We start from the raw sequence: 20,286 nt of genomic DNA, 5'->3' as shown, positions 1-20,286 counted from the left end.
TTGTCCCTATTACATTGTAAACAAACTAAGTTAAACTTTGTAGTAAGTTTGGGTTACTGAAAACAAAAACAAAAAAGGAAAACAAACAAAAAACTTTACTATGTTAACTCACAACAATTGTTTAAATTGCATCCCACAGACCAAAGACACTAGAAAATATCACACCCTGAAGACACCAGAAAATATCAGTATACAGTGAAGAAACCCTCAAGCATCAAGAAAAGAAAAATGAAGTGCTTTATAAATAAGAGACTGGTCAAATACACCTCTATCTACCATATATGGACAATTAAGTTAACTATCAGCTAAAAAGCACTAGCTGGACCAGGATAAACTGTCATTTAATTTCAACTTGGTTCCTGTGTAAAAAGAGCTGTATTATTGCTGTACTACCGTATTATCGTTGTACTGTGGTATTATTTCTGTATTGCGTTATTGCTGTACAGCGTTTACAAGGCGCATAACCTTGCTAAACTGCTTAACGAACACACAGGTAAAAATCATCAAATGAATGGCGGCAAACAACATGAAAGCAAGGAAAAAAATAAATTGGTAAAGAAATTAAGTTACACAGTAACTACAAATTGGGTAAACAAATTCCCTGTTAGTACCAGTCATAATGTGGGTCACTGACACTTCCTCCTAACTAAGGCACCTGTTATTCAAAACAATCTTGCTCAGTGTCGGGATACCAATACTACATCCTGACACAGCGATATTTGATAAATTGGTTACTGTCCATTCAGTAGGTTATCTGGAAAACAACATCCTTAGAAACAGCTAGATCCACGTCAACTACTGGTGTATCACGGGCAGTGCAATTCATGGAACAGAGAAGCTAGCCATTCCTGTTTCCTGCCCAGCAAAGCTTACCAGAGGATGACAACCAGCAGTAAGGGTAACTCATAACATGAATGCACAATACTGGGTAATAACTAATTACAAGACATTTATATATAAAGGCCTCATTTGTAGTGTCACTAGTCCAAATTTCTGTTTTACTTCTCATATACATAATGCTGTGGAACACACTATAACAATGCCTATCCCAATATTTCAAAACATTCAGCCTACTGCTAATGACATCCGATGAAGTGAGCTGTAGCTCACGAAAGCTCATGCTCAAATAAATTGGTTAGTCTCTAAGGTGCCACAAGTACTCCTTTTCTTTTTGCGAATACAGACTAACATGGCTGTTACTCTGAAAAGAGGTGATAACTGTAATTGCCCTAATAGGAGTCTATATGTGTCACCAAAGTAAAAGGGCCAGAGTACAATACCAGACTGCAAAAACATGGTTATGCTTGGATATAAGGTTGTGTCATATGTACACATAAATACTATACATATATACCCATATATGCTACAAATATATATGCCATATCCATATTATTCATATGTATTAATTATTTGGGAGTGCCTCTAAGACTCAATCATAATACTACATTCCTCAGTCATGGTCCCGGGCCTAACATTCCCAGGTCCATCATAAAGGACTAAAAAATAATTGGATAATAAAATCTGCCTATCAGTCGTACGAGGGAATGTGCAGACTAAAAAGACAGGTGGGGCATAAGTGTATGGATGGTAAAATGAGGTAACCACATAACACTGTTTAGCCCACTGGGTTATCTGTAGTCCATGCATTATGTTTTTCCAGGACGATGGGGAAACATCCTCTCCATAAAAAGACAAAAAGTGGGAGAATGTAATAAGATGGACTACACACATATCTAAAGGGTATCAAGTACTAATAGGACAAACAGGTGCCAGGAAGAAGAGTCTGGTACGAACACATTCCACAGAGATAATGAGGAACAGGCTGACCCATCCTAAAAGACAGGGTCAAATGGATAACATGATGGATAGAGTTGTTTGTTCAAACTAACATGTACCAGGAGAGAGGCAGCACCCCAACAAGCAGAGGGGTTGTACCTTGATGCATCAGGAGTGATGTGTAACTTTGTTTGTACCTGTGTATAAGAATGCATCCCTGAGTGGATGTCTTTGTCTGGCCTAGGGGGCCGTGGGCAGTTCTCTCAGGATCTGCTATGTCAACTATCTGCGCAGAGCCGGGGCAGTACACAGAGGGAACATGCACACAGCCAACTGTTATCATCATTGAACAGAGCAGAGCACCATACTGGTGGCATCTTACAACACCTATGACTCTGATCCTGGCTTCGAATCAAGCGGTTTGACTGCCCATGCCCCGGTCATCACAAACAGCTTCCTCTGTGGTGGTGTGACTCCACATAAACCTCTAGTAAGTAGAGCTTGGCAAATAACTGATTTGTCAGTTTGGTGGCAGTTCAAGAAAAAAAAACCCAAAATATTTTTCGTTTGGGTTGAACTGAATCAGAAATATTTTGGAGAATAAAAAGAAAGTCTGTTTCAGACCAGGGATTTGAACCCACATCCCAGGTGTGTGCCCTAACCACTGGGCTAATGGTTGTCAGGTGGGGAATAGCATCACCACCTCTTCCTCATTCTCTGTCTGTTTGGGAATAGGCAAAACTATACCAATAGTTTATGAATAGTTACAGGTCAAGCTGAAACTGTTTCTTTTTTTGTGGTCTAATAAACTATTAGTCTGAGAAACTTTTGCCAGATCTACTAGTAAGGACAGCCCTCAGTATGGCCTCACAATGGTGCAATAGGTATTTTTCAGCCTAATAATGGATATGGAAGCTGAGGACATAAATGACTACTCATAAGGGTCAGTGGCAGAACTAAAAGTGAAGCTCGGGAGCTATGGCTCCTAGTCGCACATCCTAATGTTTAGTCAATATATTTATCTGCCTTTGTGGCATGGATAAACCCTTATCAATAAGTTACCTGCTTTTTGTTTCCTCACCCATCCTGACACAGAAAGTTACCATAGTTTCCCTGGCCTTTTTTCCCCCTTCACTTACGTTTGAATGATTTCTTTATTTTGGTAAGATCAGTACAATTAGCAACAAAAATGGCACTACTTTTCAATCGAGGAGGCAGAATCAACAAGAGTGTGCATAGTTGTCATGGGACAACAATCTTTTAGGAAAAGGTTCAGACTAGGCTGACCAGATAGCAAATGTCAAAAATTGGGACAGAAGGTGGGGGGTAATAGGTGCTTATGTGAGAAAAAGACCCCCAAAATCAGGACTGTCCCTATAAAATCAGGACACCTGGTCACCCTAGTTCAGACTGGTGTTTTTTGTGGTGGCAAGGTCACTATTTCTGCTATCTTTGTGGTCATTTTGTTGTAAGAATCATGTTCTTGTTGACTGCTTACAGAGTTGGTTTACGGGAAGTTACCTAACTCATGTTCCCACCAGCGGACTGTTTTGAAATGTTTATGCAAAAATATTTATCTGAAACAATAAAAGACAAAAAATATGAAACAGCAATGTAATTGTAGTACTTGAGCTCTCTGGGGATACGGGGTAGTAGCTTTCCTTATTGGACAGGGGATGTTGGGTATAACAATTAATGAGTTTTTGCTTCACATATGCCGTCACAAACAATGATTTGATGATCTGGCACATGACATTTCATCAACAGCTTTCATCAGCATGTGTTGATAGATTCATGAGGAGAAAATATGAATGTTACAGTCATTCCTCCCATAGGTATAGCTTTTCTCAACTATTTTGCCAATCGAATAAAGAGAAATTCGGAGTTAGGAACAAAAGACCTAAATCATTCATTGTGTTCACTGGGCTTTTTAGAATATGTTTTCTTCTAAGAATGGTGTTGACAAATTCCTAGCAGACTTTGTCTCCTGTAAAATGAAGTATGCAATATCACTTAAGAACTTCACATACTACTAATTTAAATACTTAGTAGTTTAAGTTATTGGCATTTAAGTGCTGATCTGAGCATCATCCTCATTAAATAGAGAAAACATTCAGAACAGCAATAGTGTCTTTTATCCTACCAGGGAAGGACTGAAAAACCATGGTTGTCTTCTTAAATGGACAGTAATAATTTCTCCTCTGCTAGACTCTGACAGCTTGCCTGTGGTTAAGAACTTCAGCATTCACCTCCTAAAGTAGTAAACATATTTAAACTCATAAAATAGGATTTTGATTTCAGGAATTCCCATCTATACACAGAGGTGCATTTGTGACGGTAGGTTTATGGCCTAATCTTGTATGTTTTACTCTGACAAAACTGCCACAGCCGATAGGTGAGGAAGCAGGATTTAGCCCTTGCTACACAGTTTTCTCTTTTTCCTTTTGGAGTGAAATGAAAGCTTGTGGAATACATTGGGTAGACAGCAATAAAAACTGAAGTCTTCCATTGGCAGATAAGAATGCAAGCTTCTTCTCACACTGCCCAAAATGTATGTGCCTTTATCTTGACCCAGAGGGACACCTTCAGTGGGGAGAGAGTCCAATTTGATCTCAATTCCGATCCCATTCATAACTGCTTTGCTGAGGCAACCTAACAAAGGCAACTAGAGCAAGTTGCAGGTCTGGGTTTTGGGACAGTGTCCTTTCCTATGAGGAACTGAGCATCCTCAACTTCCGCTGAAATTGGTAGGAACTGAGATTGCTCAGCACCTTGCATGAGCAGAATGGGCATTTTAGAAACTGGTTTGGTTGAAACTAACAATTATTTTTCCCCACACAGCAACTGTACACTGAATCCAGGCTATATTCATGCCAATGACCCAGAATAGAGATTTAATACATTCAAATTAAAGGCCAGATTCACAGATCATCTAAGCACACCAAGGATTTGATCTCAAAGTTAACATGACGGTCGGTTTACTAGATCATGATTAATCTGGAGAAGCAATGCAGTATTGACAGCAACGAATTTAGTGAATTAACATTAAAGTATTTCAGCTGCAGAAGTAACTCAATACAAAATCTTGTTTCTGCAAGTTATGAAAGTTTTGTGATGGCTATATAAACACACATAGAAGGATTTTTGTGTGCAGTATTTGGAAAATGTACTGTGTGGTACCTCATAGCTTATTTCTTACAATAATGATAAGGTGTTGGGAATTTCTCTGAGACCATGCATTGTATTACTAAGAACAGCAGACAGTGTAAAAAGTAGTTTTACAACAGCAACAAAATTCAAATACCTCTTACAATCAGGTCTGCAGTAGCCGATAGCTTGTCCACAGTTGTTTGCACCATGCAGACGTATTTCCCAGCATGCTTCAGCTGGATGCTTCTGATCATCAAATCACCAGCTGAATCCTGCTGATAAAGTAGGGAAAAGTGGTTACAATTACTTTTTAATGAGCTCTAAACATCATTACCACATGAAGGACACTGTGACTAATGGATTTATTTTACACCGGCTGATGAAAACATTAGTAATGGAAGCTGTGTGGCCTATTACAAATATGTGAACCTGCCTTGAAGATAAGAGCAGTAGTATTTCTAAAATTATAGTTTCTACAAGGGATAGGGGAGTCTGGTGGGTCAGGTAGACAGTTTACCATTAAAATGATGTGACAAAATTTATGTGAGTCAGGTTCTCTATGATTCCTTATTTATCTCTCCAGCCATCCAATTTATAGACTTAATTGGTATTCAGATACCTATGTTCCGCCTACAGCCATTTCATAGGTGAAAATCAGCCTAAATTAGGAGGCATATAGTTTGACAACCTTGTCTTTCAGCCAGCATTTTGATTGCCCACCATTTATATATTAAAGATAATGAGAACAGTACTCTCTAAGGAAATCTTGCTTCACCTAGGATGGAACAACACTAATGCATGTCTGATTAACAGTTGAATAGAACTAATTATGTTTATGTATGTATATGTATCTCAATATTTCTATACTCTTCACCAGACACAATGCTTTCAGTACATTAGAAATCTCAATTTAAGATTGTGATTATGGTATCTTCAGTGAAGAATATTAATAAAAAGTTTGAAATTTTGTAGCCCTGTCAAGTGTAATCACTAGAAACAGCTGTCTCTGTTGCTGTGTTCCCTAGAATGCAGATCTTTGAGTGATAAGTTGCATCTTCAAATTCATTTTGTTCACCACCCCTGTCATAAATATAAAGGGAAGGGTAAACCCCTTTGAAATCCCTCATGGCCAGGGGAAAGCTCCTCTCACCTGTAAAGGGTTAAGAAGCTAAAGGTAACCTCGCTGGCACCTGACCAAAATGACCAATGAGGAGACAAGATACTTTCAAAAGCTGGGAGGAGGGAGAGAAACAAAGGGTCTGTGTGTCTGTCTTAGGCTGGGTTTCTGCCGGGGATAGACCAGGAATGGAGTCTTAGAACTTTTAGTAAGTAATCTAGCTAGGTATGTGTTAGATTATGATTTCTTTAAATGGCTGAGAAAAGAATTGTGCTGAATAGAATAACTATTTCTGTCTGTGTATCTTTTTTGTAACTTAAGGTTTTGCCTAGAGGGGTTCTCTATGTTTTTGAATCTAATTACCCTGTAAGATATCTACCATCCTGATTTTACAGGGGGGATTTCTTTATTTCTATTTACTTCTATTTTTATTAAAAGTCTTCTTGTAAGAAACTGAATGCTTTTTCATTGTTCTCAGATCCAAAGGGTTGGGTCTGTGGTCACCTATGCAAATTGGTGAGGCTTTTTATCCAACATTTCCCAGGAAAGGGGGGGGTGCAAGTGTTGGGAGGATTGTTCATTGTTCTTAAGATCCAAGGGTCTGGGTCTGTAGTCACCTAGGCAAATTGGTGAGGCTTTTTACCAAACCTTGTCCAGGAAGTGGGGTGCAAGGTTTTGGGAAGTATTTTGGGGGGAAAGACGCGTCCAAACAGCTCTTCCCCAGTAACCAGTATGAGTTTGGTGGTGGTAGTGGCCAATCCAAGGACGACGGGTGGAATATTTTGTACCTTGGGGAAGTTTTGACCTAAGCTGGTAAAGATAAGCTTAGGAGTTTTTCATGCAGGTCCCCACATCTGTACCCTAGAGTTCAGAGTGGGGGAGGAACCTTGACAACCCCTCAAAATGATAACAACAAGGCTCATAAATTGCATTTGCTTTTCCCTGCAGCACTAAATTTCACACCTGACAAATGTAAATGGAGACCATTACTCTGCTTAAAGTCTAGAAGAGGCTCTAACTTTGTGAAATGTCCATGAAAGCCACATGTGGAAACCTTTTTCGTTCCCTCCACTATTTCTAGTGAATACATATTTGGTTTCTTCCATCTTTTCTGTTAGCTACATTGAATGCAAGCAGACAAGGGGAAAAAATGAAATTAAATATTTTTTTTCTGTTGCAACTAGGTTAGATTAAACCCTCAACAGACCCACACAAAATGGAGTGGGTACAACTACATGAAATAGGAAATGTGAAAAATAGCATAGATGGATTCCATCTCTGTACGAAATACTGCACACAACCCAGTTCTCAAATATTTTATTCAAATGAAACACGAGTGAACTTTATTTTTCAGTGAACTGCGAGGGATTTTGGTCCTGTGGGCCCAAATGACCTCAAAAGAAGTCACACACAACAACTCAGCCCATGCTCTACCCCTCTGAAAATTTAAGGGGTGAAAACTTTTCATCTGTGTTATCAATTCTTTTCAATCAGAATAATAACATCCAAAAGTTTGGTTGGTTGTTGGGAGAGACTCATGGATCTGTTATTCCTATTTTAAACCTCCTTTATAATGACTTAATCCAGGGCTGTCCCTGGGGTATGGTGAATCGGGGCGACCGCTCCGGGCCCCATGTTTTGGGGGGCCCCGTGGGCCAGTGCGGTCAGTCCCGGAAGTGATGGGTCAGTCCCGAAAGTGATGGATTTGTCACTTCCGCCCCAGGCCCCGCACCTCCCTAGGGACGGCCCTGACTTAATCACATACATTTTATAGCACCCAATCTGTAAGGACTCCCAGAGATGGTTGGTATTACAAAAAAGTGTGAAAATTAAAACAATTACAGGTGAAAACACATTAAAGCAGCGAGTGTATTATTCATATTTCAAACTACTGACAACAGTGCCTTAGATTGCCTCAAATGACTGTTAAGAACTTAGATGTTAAGGTGCATTGTATGACTCAGGGGCTCTTTTCACCTCTAGGTCAACAGTTTGATCCTCACTAGTGACTGAAAGTTATTACCTCAGGATGGCTGTTCATGAGTCCACATATAATGAGATCTCATTCTAATTGGGTGTGGATTCACATTACTAAATCCCCTTTCAAATGAGATACCTATGTCAATAATCTCAGTAGAGAGGCCAAGTACTGATGTGATTAATGAAATGGACTCTATTCCTGCCTTGCTCCCTTGTTTTCTTTTCAAAGGCAACTCTAGGACTTTGTACTGAAGTAGTAAGCACTTTTGTTTCCTACAGGGCCCATGAGGAAACCTGCTTGTGACCACTGCAGGAACACCAAAAGCACCATGAGGTTGTCATCTTCATACAGAGGACCTTGACTGCAAAAGTATATTTACGGCTTTAGCCTTTGAGAAATGACTTCAACTTAGTGGCTTTGACAATTATTATATTCACTGCAGCTGGGATCTTCAAAAGGGCCCATCCCTAAACAGCACCCGACTTCCATTGAATGGATGCATTAACTCCGTTAGGTTCTTTTGAAAATACCAACCTACATCTATTAAGTTAAACCTCAAACATACTGTCACAGACAAGGTACCATGCAGAAAGATTGGCTGCCTCATGGTGTTCTTCCTGCTGCACTGTCTGCCATGCAGTGGATCCTTGAAGAGAAAAGACAGTATGACCCGTTAATACTATAAAAATGGCCAAATCTTGATTCCATTCAAATAAATGTGAAAATTCCCATCGATTTCAATGGGACCAGGAATGGGCCCAATGTCTTTTGTTTTAAAAACAAAAGAAAATGATAAGGTTAAGGCATGGAGGTCTTTTCAGTGAGTTTAATGGCCACAAGGGTACTAGATTCACAGCCATGGAGACAGAAGCCTTCTACTGACAGACAGAAGAGGTTTGGCACAGGTAGCAGTTGGGCAAACTTCCCCACACTGTCACACCAATTTACCATGCCTCAGCAGACGGGAGAGGGTGGTTCATGCCCTATGCCCATTTGGCTTGAAGACTCTCCATGGGGGCTGCTAACAAAAGTGTTAACTAGTGCCGATTACGGCAGTTGTTTTCTGATGTGCTCCAAACAACTCTAGAAGAAAATGGACACATTTCACACAGGCTGCTAGGCAGCGATCAGACAGTAACAACTTTGGGAGCTGCATTTGACTAGTGACCTAGAGGTGAAAGGTGTAGGGTCACTAGTTAAGTGAATTTGAAATGAAATAATGTAACTCATAAGGCAGAGAGAATTTTTATGGATGCTTTCCTAATCCCATAGTCTATTCTGTAATGAGATACTTTACATTTTGAATGTGAACAAAACGGTTAAAAAACTCTTATCAAACCTGCTCTTTTACTCAATACCATGTTTTCATGGACACAATCTTTGTAACCTACGAGTATCATATTCTTTGGTTATTGAAAATATTTGCATTATCTGGTGTCACAGTTTAGATTTCAGATAAACAAAGTAGTATTAAGTGGTGCTAATACCAGCCAGCCATATCACACAAACAGAAAAATCAGATGGTAAAACATTGAAAGAAAACCTGATCCCAGAGGCAACACTGTTGTAGTTTGCAGGAGAGGGGATACTTATTTTGCAGATATAAACTGGAACAAGGCTGAGTAAACATTGATTTATGGGGGCACAGAAATATACTGACAATGACAAAGACTAATCAAACAGGTTACAGAGCTCCAGAAAAGTGTGTTCCCCAAATTCTTTCTACTTTTTATGTGAATATAGAGTTTTACAATTACATTCAATTTATACTTTGCTGTTTCAGCAAGGAGGAGAACGCTAAGAAATTTATTCACCTTGGGGCAGATTAAGAAATCTCTACGCAAAGGGAATTGCCAATGTATTGTAGGGCTCTTTAGCATTAGTGGGATTTATTGGTATAAAATATGTCCCTCAAGAATCCACAGAAAAATAGACCTTGAGAAATACCAGTCATATTGGGCTATATATGAATTACTAAAAACTGGGATACAGTACCTATTTAATGCTTTGCTTATTAGTCAGTAAAACACAAGATACAGTTCTCACTATTAGCAGGGATATATCACTACTTTATCTTTCCCTTTAAGTTTGATTCTGTGTAGACAGTCCTTTTCTCAGTTATCCATGGTCATTACTTGTGTCTCAGTATAACATATGAATGGCTTTTGGGGGTAGTTCATATTAATACTTACCCCTCCAACTCTTTCAAAGTGATCCCCGTCTTTCTCAAAGTCTATCAGGTGTCCATTAAATGACCAAGTAAACATAATATCTAGCGAGTGATCATGAGATACCTGGCAAGGCAGGACAATACTTTCTCCAACAGTGACATCTGTGCTGGAAGGTGGTACGACAACCCGTGTTGGATCTGTATACAATAAACAGAGAATACACAAAAGAAGAATGACTCCTTTTTCCTTTAGAAATACACAGATTTCAAGAGCTGATTACAACACTAGGCAGCTTGTTGCAACCTCTTTATTGGTGAGTGAACTTTTAAAAAGTTAAGAGGTTCAATTAGGAGAAGAACTGAAGAGTTAGGAGGATGCTTAAAGGAACAATTGAACTATTAAGTTTGTAAAAGTGGGCTGGGAATTTTGTAAGAACAGGCCCTTGAGCCCTCTGTTTTCAGCTGAGTTGAAAATACCACCTGGAAATCTTTCAGGATGTCTGCTTCCATCTGCAGCCTGGAAGTGCAGGAAGAGGTGTATGAAAATAAAAAGGTAATGACCAGATGTGGAGAGGGGATGGGGAGAAGGGGTATCAAATTTGAAAGGCTTGGTTCAAATTTAGGGGAGGGGCCAAAGATCAGAGAATATTTCATCAGAACCTGTTTATCCTCCCTTTATTATAACCATTGTCAGTTGATCACTTTCCTTTTATCTGGGAATACATGCTGCAAGGTTTATCAGCGAATGTATTGGTTCACTAGTGTTATCAAAAAAAGTTGCGAGTATTCCCCAAACTGAGCACTACCTTGACACCATTCATTCATGGACTAACATGCACTTCTTGCCTGAATCATAGAGTGCTAAAGCAGCAGCAATCAAAGTGAAGCAAGAACATATTAAAATTAAACTAAATACATTCAGAATCTCCTTTATTCATGGCTCTTATCACAAACTGTGTATTTGTTTGGTACATCTGTTTACCATCTTCCAAATTCTGATGCTCTTAAGTCCATTCATTTTGGGTGAAATTCTTTGTTTTGAAGAGGGCCCACACAAGGTCTATGCACCACATTCCTCTTAACTGGGAGAGTTTAAGCCATATGCTGGCTCCTTACACAAGGATTAATTTTACCATTATTACAATTTCAAAGCTTATACTGTAGATCTCAACAGATACTTCCTCTCAACCCACCCTTGATTTACATGCCTTTGAAGCTAAAAAAAATTATTTTGGCTTTAAAATAGCAGTGACTCTTCCTCCCAAATAGCTCTTTATGAAGGATTTCTCATTCTGTCTTGAGATATCAGATGTTTCAATACTTAGGCAACAGAATCCAAGAGGCATTTCCAGAGATACAACAAAGCAAATATTCCACCATATACCTAATTGTCAAAGACTAAATAATCACTAATGTAATGATATTAAGGAATATTTCTCATCATGCCATTGACGCAAACATTATGCATAAACACTGCTGAACATTTTAGAACTTGTTAAAAGACAAGGCCAGGGGACAAGGGCCTGAATGTACAAAAGAAGTTATGCATCTGTTTTAGGCATCTAAGTCCCAGTTTCAGGGACTGCTGGGATGCACAAAACTTCCACTGAAACCCTGTAGATGCCTAAACTCACTCGGCACCTAAGTTTTTGCAGTAAATGTTCCCAAGTTGTTTTTGCTTCTGTCTCTGAGCATGCACATTGCTGCCCTACTGTGGGTGTCTGGGTGCTCATCTGCCTATGCCCCAAAGTGATTCACAAGCTGGGGAAAATAGGCATCTGGCCACCTAACTCACCTGAGGAGCCCAATCTAATAGGGTCTGACAGCACTGTAGCTTGGCAGATTGCTGGGATAACTGGGTTGGCCTCCCGCAGTAGGATGATAAAATTATTGTTTAGGCATCTCCTACATGATGTATCTAATCCAAAGGTAAATGTTTAAAACCTGGGCATTTAGGGCTTGATTCAAACCCCACTGAAGTCAAGAGAAAAAGAATCCCACTGACTTTGTTAGGCATGCTTTCAAACCATATGGACTTTAGAATGAAGTTGGACCGTTGTTGGTTCACTAACTACATAAATACAAAGAATAGAAGACTTGGGTAATACAGATTTCCACAATGTGTAGCAGGAAAATTAGCAGAACAGGTAAGGAAATACAGTATGGTGCCTCTCAACTCAGGTGTAGTGTTACCACAAGTAGGCCTACAACATCTGTACTGACTATTGTGTTTCATTATAAATGTTATATGTTAGCTAGAGGTTCAGAGTCTAAAGGATTGAGTACATTGGTTTCCACCCAACCCCCTGGAATGGATTAAGACACACTTGATTCAAGCTATTCTTTACAGCAATCAAGCATGTTACTCTAGGGTTTGTACCAGTGAGGGTTACATTGGTGTTGCTAAGCTCATGCAAAATTCCCAGTGGGCCTGATCCTGTGAAGTAAAGTTAATGGAAATTGAGGGCACTTAGCATTTCAAAGGAAATCTTAATTTACCATTTCTGTCCACCCATCCCCCGAATAATTTCAAATAATAATAATGATAAAAAACCCACCTATCAAAGGCTCTACATGAACTAACACATCATTAATGCTACGATAAAATCCTAGCAGGATTACAATAATCATTTAGACAGGAACTCCCTCAGCCCTCTCCAAAAATCCCATAAAATGTTTAAGGGTGTGATCCTGAGAAGAAATGAGTGTCTCCTACAAGTTTATGAGCAGAGTTGGGCAAATTTTTTTTGCACTAACCTTTTTACTTAGTTTAAAAAATGCAGATTTGGTGACACCAAAATATTTCTTGAATTTGTGTTGATTTTGCTGAATTTTCTTATTTTGGAAAAAAGTCAATAAAATTTTCCAAAAATGTTGAAATGGCCAGTTAAAATGGCCAGTTAAAATGATTAGTTTTTCAGTTAGAAACATATTTTCATTTCAAAATTTCCAGTAATTTTATTTAAAAATATCTAAAAGGTTTAAAATGCTTAAAATCAAAATAAAATGTTTGTTTTGTCTAAACAAAATATTTCAGTGGACCTGAACTGTTTTTGTTTTGTTTTTTTAACTTTTTGGAATTGCTAATATCCGATGAAGTGGGCTGTAGCCCACAAAAGCTTATGGTCTAATAAATTTGTTAGCCTCTAAGGTGCCACAAGTACTCCTGTTCTTTTAACAAACTGAAAAATCTCTTTTGCCCACCCAGCTTTTGTCCTGATCACCTTCAGCTTCTACTAGAGTCCTATAATTAATCTTGCAGGATTGGGCTCTACACAAGTATTAGTGGCTAGTTTTCGCTGAGTCTAGTCTGCACTTCCCTGTGACATCCTGCAAAAATGCAAGAGGTCATCACTACAAAAGGGAAGGGAAGGGCACGGAATGGTTGCTGATATATACACACACACACACACACACACACGCTTTCCGAGATGCTAAACTTAATCCCAGTGGAAATCGATAGGAGCTACAGGTGCCCTTGCCTCAGGTTCCTAATCCCTTAGTGTCGAGAAGCATAGTGATGTTATATTTTAACATACTGTTTTTCCCTGAATGGCTGATACAGCCTGATGACAAATGACACCTGAGTGGAATACAGGCAAGACTTTGACCCTAGTCATATTTAGCATGAATGTGAGCCCTCTATGATGCAATTTACAAATCACTCTGGGGAGAATGGTTACCAATCTGTGTTCAAAGACTGGAGAAGTAAAAAAAAAGTTCTATTTAATAGTCCTAGTTGCAGCAGCAAATGGAAAGTGTTATGCACAAGCCAGTTGAGGACAGTCAAGTGGCAGACCTTGGCAATATGAGGCCAAATGGTAATCAAAGTTATTTGATTTGCATTGTTAAAAGTCATAGTTTGAATCAAGCATAGTTTTAATCAAAGAGAGTGCTTCAATGACACCAAATTTGTTCTGGTTAGCCTCCATATTTCAAAGTTAGCTTCAACAAGGATTTTTATGAGCTAGTCAAAATTTGCTATGAAATAACTATTTATTTATTCATTCTCTATTGCTCTTAGTTACTATACAAGAAAGACGAATGAACCATTTACCTATATACTACAGCAGAGCGGGGCTTTTTTGTTTTTCCACCATGATGTTCTCCTAAATACAGATTATTTTCCTCAGCTATCTTTGTTAAGTAACCTTTACACAGAGGAAGATTTCCAAGGGCAGCTAATTGTTTTTAAAAAGTGGTCAAACGGAAAGGTTTTTTTATTTGCGATTCAAGTGAACATTTGCTTTTGGAAGCCTTCTTGTGCACATTGGTATGGCTTCAAAAATAAGAGCAATCAAAGTTGTTGAATGGGAGTTCTGAGAAAGTTCAGCTAGCATTACTGCACGGATACCTTTGGAAATATTAAATTGAAAAAGGTAATGTTCAGTTTCTCTAGAGGTTTTTATTTTCTTCAAACACCAAATAGGTAAAAAATCCTCCCCACTTTCCAGTTGTGAAAAGGAACTAATGACAGATTAAGAAAAAAGGGCAACTGAGTGAAATAGCATGTTTTGTATGCGTATATGTAAATATATATCATAGATTAATATATATAGGTCCAAATGCAGCCTTGGCGTACAATGAAAGAGTTCAATTTCCATCGCAGAGGGACGGAGTTCAACCATAATTAATAAAAAGGCTTTCCTAGATAAGTATTGAGAGGACAGGCAGTAAATGATGAGATTTACAGTTTGATCTGACTCACTGCTACAAATACTGTCAATGAGTAGTTAACACTCTTGTCTGTAGGTGTCACTGAAAGCTCAGGAGAGGAGGAAAGCTGCTTTTTTCTTTTCTTCCCCTCAAGTCAGCAATTTTCAGGACCAAAGTTTTAGTGCTTATCATGTAAAGGAAACTTCATTTTCTTATTTTACATACAATATCTTTTTGCATGCCAACTATATCTGAAAGATCATTTATGTTTCCAGTGTGTTTTGAAAGCTTAGGTCTTTTGAGAAGAGAATATGCTTACAGGGCCAGATCCTCAACTAGTGTGAATCAGCACTATTCCATTGATTTCAGTGAAGCTATGCCAATTGACACCAGCAAAGGATCTGGCCCATAATACGTACAAAAGAACCCTCAGAGAGTATTCAAGCTTTCCTGACCTATCTTTTGATCTGCATTGTTTCTCTTAGTTTTACTGTTGATTGCAGGCTACCAGAATCTGCTGTATTTCTCATTAGTTTAGTTTGCTTATGTTGGACTATATTTTTAGCAAGAGTTTACCTGTTAACCTTCAATGTGAGAAGATGTGGGTAGCATTTGTCATCAGTGTGCCTGCTGTAACGGTTGCTTTTGTTACTTGTATTCTACCAGAAGAAAATCTTCTCTGGCTGTTTGCACTATTTGGTTTTCATGTCTCATTTCGGGAAGTTGCTACACATTTTATAGTTTCAAACCGCCCAGCTGTATGTATCACCGATATTTGAGGGGAACAAATTATCCAATTTGAAAAGAAACCAGCTTGCCCTGATTTTTTTTAATTGATTCTGTGTCCATTAGGAGGGATTGTTTGTTTAGAATAAACAGCTCCATATTGCCATATTTGCTTGTTGTAGATCACGCAGTGCTGTGTTGTGTCATGTTGATCTAGAATACATGACACAGTGGGACACAATCTGCTGTGGCACAAAATAAGCAACATAAATAAATCAGAGGCAGACAGTCAGAGACGGATGCGTTGTTTTAAAGCCAATGCCTGATGTGAGAGTGTCAGCTGCTGAATGAAACGAGTGAGCAACAACAGAGTAATGAATGACACCACAGTGGATAACAGTTTATCCCTAGTGACCAAAAAGACTTCAAATGAATTGGGGATTTCTAACTAGAGCTAGGCTGGTCTGCTGGTCCATTGCATTACACCGCCACACAGGGTCCCATTTCAAGTGTGTTCACTTCCAACCTGGCAAAGTTGTGTGCTCAGACTGTGAACGGATGGGAATGCTATAATGTTAATAACCATAATGTCTTTCATTCAAGGACATCAGAGTGCTTAGCAAAAAAAGGATGAAGCATCCTAAGTCCTGAATGAGGTGGGAGGATAGAGTATTTTAAACCCCAGAAGGCTGAATACCGTTTGCAACATGCTCAGGACTTGAGACAAACAAAAGGAGTTGTGATTCAGTGGGAGTTGAGCATCTCAAATGATTGGTCCCAAAGAGACGTAGGGCCAACGTTTTCATATGTGGGTCTCTAAAGTTAGGGACCGAAATATGTATTTAGTCATCTAAACAAGTGACCTGATTTTCAGAGGTACTTGGCTGAAGAAGACAAGCCTTGTGATATTGACACAGGACTGGGACCTGTGAGCTGGGGGTTCACTTCCTGGCTTTGTTACAAACTCCCTGCAACACTTGGACAAATCAGTCTCTGTGTGCCTCAGTTCCACATCTGTAAAATGGGGATAATAGCGCTTCCCTTTCCCCACCCTTGTCTATTTGGATTATAAACTCTTCAGGGTGGGGACTCTCTCTCTCTCCTCTGTATGTGGGGTGCATTGTACAAACGTCCCCCATCATAACAATGGGCACCTACCATTTCCATTGCTTTAGCACCTCGAGCACCAGACAGCTTATTTAGGTGCCTAAATACAGATGTAAATGCTTAGCTTCAAGTCCCTACGTTTACATTTTTTGCCAAAATGACTTTCTCAAGGTTACACAAGTCACTGGAAGTGCTCAACAGAAAAACAATCCAGGAGCCACGGCCCCCCCTTCCTATATTGTAATCACTAGATCAGGGGTTCTCAAACTTCATTGTACTGCGACCCCCTTCGGACAACAAAAATCACTACATGACCCCAGGAGTGGGGAACCGAAGCATGAGCCCACCTGAGTCCTCACTGCACTGGGTGGGTGGGTGGCAAAAGCAAAGCCCAATCCCCACTGTCCTGGGTGGGGCGGGGGGAGGAGGGGATGGGCAAAGCCAAAGCCCAGCAGCTTCAGCCCCAGGAAGGGGACCTATAATATGAGCCCCACTGCCCAGGGCCGAAGCCCTCGGGCTTTGGCCCTGGGAGGCAGGGCTTGCGCTTCAGCCATAGATGGTGGGGTTCGGGCTTTGGCCCCGGGCCCCAGCAAGTCTAAGCCAGCCCTGGCAACCCCATTAAAACAGGTCCCGACCCACAGTTTGAGAACAACGCTGCACTTGATCACATGCTCTCGTCATACAGCCCCATTGGACTGACGTAAAGAATGGCACAGACAGGGTTCATAAGGAGCCTGGTCTCTCTCTGCTCCCCACTATTATTAAACATCTCCAGAAGAATAGCATTATGCTTAGCACTGTATAAGTATATTTGAAGACCCAGATCCCCAAAACGCTTCATAGAGTCAGAGTTTAGACCAGAAAGGACCACCAGATCATCTAGCCTGACCTTCTACATATCACATGCCATCAACACCACTCAGCATCCACACACTAAACCCAATATCCAAACTTAGATCAAAGTATTATAACCTTCAGGAGACTAGACTATTATCACAGAATGAAAGGCCAGAAAGGACCTTGAGAGGTCATTAAGTCCAGCCTCCTGTGCTGAGGCAGGACCAAGTATACCTAGACCATCCCTGACAGGTGTTTGTCCAAGCTGTTCTTTAAAACCTGCAGTGTCGGGGATTCCACAGCTTTCCCTGGAAGCCTATTGCTGTTCAAAATTACCCTTTGTATTTTGCCTCTTAAAACTCTCCATTTGTACCCGTGTTTCTTAGAGTGGACTGGACACTGTACTCCAGCTGAGGCCTCACCAGTGCCAAACAGAGTGGGACAGTTAACTCCTGTGTTTTACATACATAAGAATTGAAGCTAGCTCATGGAGGGAGAACAAACCTGGTCTGGCTCTTTACCTGGAAGAAAGAAAGTGAGTCTTTGCTCAGGTAACTCATGTACATTTTCTTCAAGCTCCTTGATACCATTTGGTACCCACATATCAGCAATAGACTTGGAGGCAATGCCTGAGTTAGAGAGCCTGAGGAGCTCTGGCACAGAATGGCCAAAGTGGCTGCTGGAGAATGCAATGAAGAAGATTTTATTCTGAGCTGGAAAGAAGGATGCCATATAGGCCAAGGCCATTTCAGCACACGAGGTGCTGACTTCCGATACTGTGTATCGTCATTGTTAGATTTTTAATGAAAGCCAGTGTGGATGACAAGGTAATTTCAGGTTCAAGCATGAATGCTCAAGTGCAGGGGTTTATGTTCAATTACCAGATGGTTCAAACAAGCAGCTAAGACAAAGGAAAGCAATGCCAAGCACAAAGGGTCAAGTTCAACACTATTGAAAATGGACAGAATGTTGCCTTTGCTGTTGATGTACAGTAATCAGATAAGACACAACAGGGTTAGGTAAAAGGTTCACTAAAGTTTTAGCATCCTTTGTGCGGGTCAGGGGATGTATGCAGTAGCTATAAATTTGAGGCCAGCCATTCTATGGCCTCAGGTATTTAACGATGTTAGGAACACCTCCTCTTCCTTCCCCCATGCAAATAGGAAGAATAATAGACCACAGTTTTTACTAAACTCCACCCAAATGCATAAAGTTATCACTTTTGATTGTGCATTCATGGTTGATTCCGGAGGAATTTACTTTGATTAACAATACTGAAAGGCTGGTTCAGGAAATTATATTGAGTCATTTTTGTGCCCCAGTTGACCCTGATGTGCATACAAGATGCCCCCATAGCAAAAGCAGATACAGGGCTATATTTTTTCTGTGGCCTCCATTCCGCATTCATTTTTGTAGATACAAACGATTGTGCTTGCAATTGTGGACCTGGAATGATTTTCAAGTGCAAATATTCGTCCCCACCCATTTAACTACCTGGTTTTGTGATGCAAACATCAGAGTTAACTTTCAAAGTTCTGGGCCATATATCTTTTATTTTATGCACAGGCACTCATGCAACTTTACAAGGATTTAGATTTAAATTCAATTTTTAAAGATAAATTATAACCCCAGAATTTTGGGGATGATTTTTGAAATATTTTTGTTTGGTTTATTTATTTTTGCCATAAGTAGCTGTTCAAAGATCTCCATTACTTAGTTTCAATTGGCAAGGACCAGTGATTAGATAGATATAGCTGAAACTGCTCCCAGGCAATTCATTTTGGTCTTGGATGTGTGTGACTTTGGAAATCCATTATGAAGAGAGATATTGGGCAGCATACCAAAGCAGTATGCCCTAAATTTTGCCCTGCACGTAGAGCATTATGTTGATTTCAAGTAAGACTGAGTCTTATCTTCCTTTGTGTAAGCTGCAGAATTTTAAAGTGTTCCTAGCATGTGTATCTCACCTGAGTGAGCAGATGTTCTCACCTTCAGATTTAGGTCATTCTGGTATTGTTGTTGAAATTTTGCTTGCTGACTTTTGGCTTCAACATCAGAGGTTAAGAAGTTAGGTTGTCTTGTAAGGGTAACAAAATACCAGTAAGATAAGAGATGATCTCACCATTTTCCAGGAATATTTTAATTGCATAATATTGGTACTAAACTACACTTGGTGCCTGAATGTAAGTTTAATAGGAAACCTAACATGAAGGGTGTGTGTGATTTCAAAACATATTTTCAAGGTTTGTTCTTGGCAAAAAGGAAATCAGAATTTTTTCAAAAAAGGACAAGAGGATTACAAAGTTGTAACGGCTTCGGTACACCTCCACCTGAGTTCTGGACTGTAGAATAAAGGAGGAAAAGAGAGAAAATGAAAATATTTGGAGTCAGTGGTGATCTATTTTATGAGTGGTGTTTATGGTCATTCTTGGTTTGTGACTAAATTATTGCATTATGTAAATAATTCAGTGGATTTTTCCCTTGTCATGTTAGTTTGTACAAACTGACTAATTCTCTGGGAAAGGGTTATTTGGGTGTCTGCCAGGGTTTAGATATAAATTAGCTAGGATATAAATTAGATAATGTCTTCTGCTGTTTCTATAGATGATAATGTGATGGAACCAGAAGTACTTGCAGTTGTAGTTTGGTCAAGAAGCAGGATGCTGGTGACAAAAGGGCATATTGACAAACAAGGAGAGAGATTAAGCAGATGGGAAACCACATGAAATGAGTGGAAAAGCCCCCAGAAGCAGACCGATAACAGTC

The 20,286-nt window shown here is 39.7% G+C and overlaps 1 protein-coding gene across 1 annotated transcript in view; it reads right to left on the bottom strand.

Annotated features, from left to right (window-relative positions):
- The window catches only part of LOC144267326 (contactin-4), a 234,188-nt gene that overhangs the window by 22,742 nt on the left and 191,160 nt on the right, over positions 1 to 20,286 (bottom strand). Inside the window, exons 11-12 of the mRNA XM_077821196.1 lie at positions 10,217 to 10,392; positions 5,081 to 5,198 (exon numbers count right to left, since the gene is read on the bottom strand). Of these exons, the coding sequence (XP_077677322.1) occupies positions 5,081 to 5,198; positions 10,217 to 10,392 (294 nt within the window). The remainder of the gene's footprint in view (positions 1 to 5,080; positions 5,199 to 10,216; positions 10,393 to 20,286) is intronic.

This window comes from Eretmochelys imbricata, chromosome 7 (assembly GCF_965152235.1).
Source record: "Eretmochelys imbricata isolate rEreImb1 chromosome 7, rEreImb1.hap1, whole genome shotgun sequence".
Taxonomy (NCBI): Eukaryota; Metazoa; Chordata; order Testudines; family Cheloniidae; genus Eretmochelys; species Eretmochelys imbricata.
Note: the sequence above shows the minus strand (reverse complement) of the source record. Positions and strands in the feature narration are given on the sequence as shown.